The sequence below is a fragment of the Austrofundulus limnaeus genome, unplaced genomic scaffold, assembly GCF_001266775.1.
Source record: "Austrofundulus limnaeus strain Quisiro unplaced genomic scaffold, Austrofundulus_limnaeus-1.0 Scaffold736, whole genome shotgun sequence".
In the NCBI taxonomy this organism is placed as follows: Eukaryota; Metazoa; Chordata; class Actinopteri; order Cyprinodontiformes; family Rivulidae; genus Austrofundulus; species Austrofundulus limnaeus.
The window spans coordinates 9,618-12,247 of record NW_013953138.1 but is presented as its reverse complement, the minus strand read 5'-3'; the positions used below and the strand labels follow the sequence as shown (position 1 = coordinate 12,247).

The window sequence follows — 2,630 nt, the reverse complement described above, 5'->3', positions numbered from 1 at the left end:
CTCTCAAAATATATCTAATAGTTGTACATACATGTCAACCCCTTCAGACGTTTACCTGTATAATGAGCCTTAAAATCTGTAATTTTCATAAAAGAAAAAAAAAACTGTATTAATCACATGCAGGGGGTGGGGTTGGTAGGTGGACCATCAGCAGCGAAGGGGAGGGGGGGTACAGGCAGACTGTCGGCTTCTGTATCAGAAGGAAAAAGGGCTGAAGACCTTGTTTCTAGCAATGGAGTGGGTTGGAAGTGGATATTTGATGTTAATAATAGTTTTTAACATCCTACAGGCCCTGACATGTTGAATAAATTAGAATAAGTTTTTTAAAAATTCCATAAAACATGAAAAAAATCTGTGAGTTTGCTCTATACATCCATATACACAAGAATTGGACTGAAAATGCAAATAAATAATGAGAAGTTCTGTGTTTATTGACCAAAGTTATAAAGATTTAATTATGTAGTATTTGCAACATGACAGTTATTACACGTATATTGATTAGGATGAACAAAAATACTGGTTTTTGATTGTTTATTACATTATGCACCAGATTATTACACCACCACATTTTGTAAAAATTGCCGCAAAATGTAATAACTTTATTACACAATGCGTTAAAAACTTTTATTACATTTTGTGTCAATTATTACATAATGTGGTTTTAGCACGAGTTTATAACATTTTGAAGCCTGATTTTGTTACATTATTACATAATACACTGTTATTACAAAATGAGGTCTTACAGGGTATGTGTTTATTTAGACTGGTTCATAAGATTTGTTTCTTTAGAAAAACATTTCATTTGCTGATCTTCACCTGGCATTAAATACCTCCTATCATCAGGTCTAGAGAGTCATCTGTTAAAACAATGACATGATATACACAACTAAATTCTGATTTACAAACAACTGTAAAATCTTCCTCCAGTGTTGGATCTGATATTTCTTAGCTGACCTCACAAAAGGTGCTGAGGCAGTCTTGAGGCCTGTGTGTGTGTGTGTGTGTGTGTGTGTGCGTCCCAACTCATCGGGGGTCATATTAAATGGAAAGGAACAGTGACATAATCCACAAAGATGCCTAATTTATTTTGACCACCCAGAGTTCATCTGTGGAGCAGAGGATGACATTATYATTTGTGAACAACACCCGACCAGGAAAAAAAATTGAGAGTCCTCTGCTTTCCTAATTTAGCTTTACGTTCTCCTTATGGCAGTTTGTTCCTGTTTAATTACATTTTCCAGTATGAGCTTTCAAGACTTGGCTGATGTCAGTTTCATTCAGCTCCCTCTGGAGCCGTAAGAAGCTCAATATTACGTTATTGCTTTTCTTCACGTAAGCTATGAATGTGATGAATGTGTAAAATTAGTGAGGCTGCTTTTTAAATAAACTTCCTCTCTCTTTTTTTAATGACCCTAGGTGACACACGGAATGACCTGTACCTGACCTTGGAGCGCGGGGAGTTTGAGAGAGGTGGCAAGAGTGTCCAGAAGAACATCGAAGTCACGCTCTATGTGCTGTACGCCGACGGGGATACACTCAAAGTATGACACAGACCCACATCACTRATCGTGTCGTCAGTGCATGCATAAAAACGAGCCTAACCTTCTCCCCATGCTTTTTTTCCTCTACAGGACTGCATCAGTTTGGGCACTGGCGAGCCAAATGCCTCTGAGTATCGCTCGTTCGTCCTGTATCACAACAACGGCCCTCGCTGGAGCGAGATGGTCAAGCTGCCCATTCCCATAGATCGTTTCAGAGGGTCCCATCTCCGCTTTGAGTTCCGACACTGRTCCAGTGAGTCTGCACTGCAGCCCAGTGGGAGTCCCGCCCTCAGAATATGACTCCAAAAATCTGTAGCTYTGATGGATGACATTATGATGTGCTTCCTTTCAGCTAAAGACAAAGGGGAGAAGAAACTTTTTGGGTTTGCTTTCACTCCCCTGATGAGAGAGGATGGGACCACGCTGTCGGATGAGATCCACGAATTATATGTGTACAAGGTACGCCAAGGTTAAATACACGCTTACAACATGGGGCTGCTTTGTAACTGTAAAAAAACTATTGCATATTAGTTCAAAATGAATTAGCTTTTATTAGAGGCATCAAGTAACAAAGTACAAATACCTTATCTTTATCTATACTTTACTCTTTACATTTCCACACAATAAACTGAGTAGAAAGTACAATTTACCTAGATAGGCCCAATCTGGCCTATCAACATAAATTGGGCCTCATGGAAAGAGTGAATCTAGTTGTGGTTGGACAAAAAGTGTAAATATATACCTCCTGACACCCTATTGTTTTGTGTGATCCATCATACATGTATGGCACAAATCACGTCACAGTCCAGCAGAACGTATCAGATGTATGTGGCCTAGTCTCAACCTCAGACTGAAGAAGACACTTGGATAATAGATGAAATGTTTAAAAAGAAAGAAAGAAAAAAAAAACATCCAGAGGACCTGACTCAGCTTTTTTTTTTAAACATGTGTAGCCTGGTATAAAGATGAGCCTGGTATGAGAGATATACTGTATGTGACTGAAACAGGTGGCCTAATGCTTCCCAAATCTTTCAACATTAACATTTAAATCTAAAAGTGTAGTCATTACTGCCTTTAGAAGTATTTTAT

General features: G+C 38.6%; 1 protein-coding gene across 1 annotated transcript in view; it reads left to right on the top strand.

Moving 5' to 3' along the window:
• Positions 1-2,630, top strand: part of LOC106532233 (dedicator of cytokinesis protein 3) — a 37,329-nt gene that overhangs the window by 25,229 nt on the left and 9,470 nt on the right. Inside the window, exons 15-17 of the mRNA XM_014028257.1 lie at positions 1,417-1,541; positions 1,632-1,794; positions 1,894-2,000. Of these exons, the coding sequence (XP_013883711.1) occupies positions 1,417-1,541; positions 1,632-1,794; positions 1,894-2,000 (395 nt within the window). The remainder of the gene's footprint in view (positions 1-1,416; positions 1,542-1,631; positions 1,795-1,893; positions 2,001-2,630) is intronic.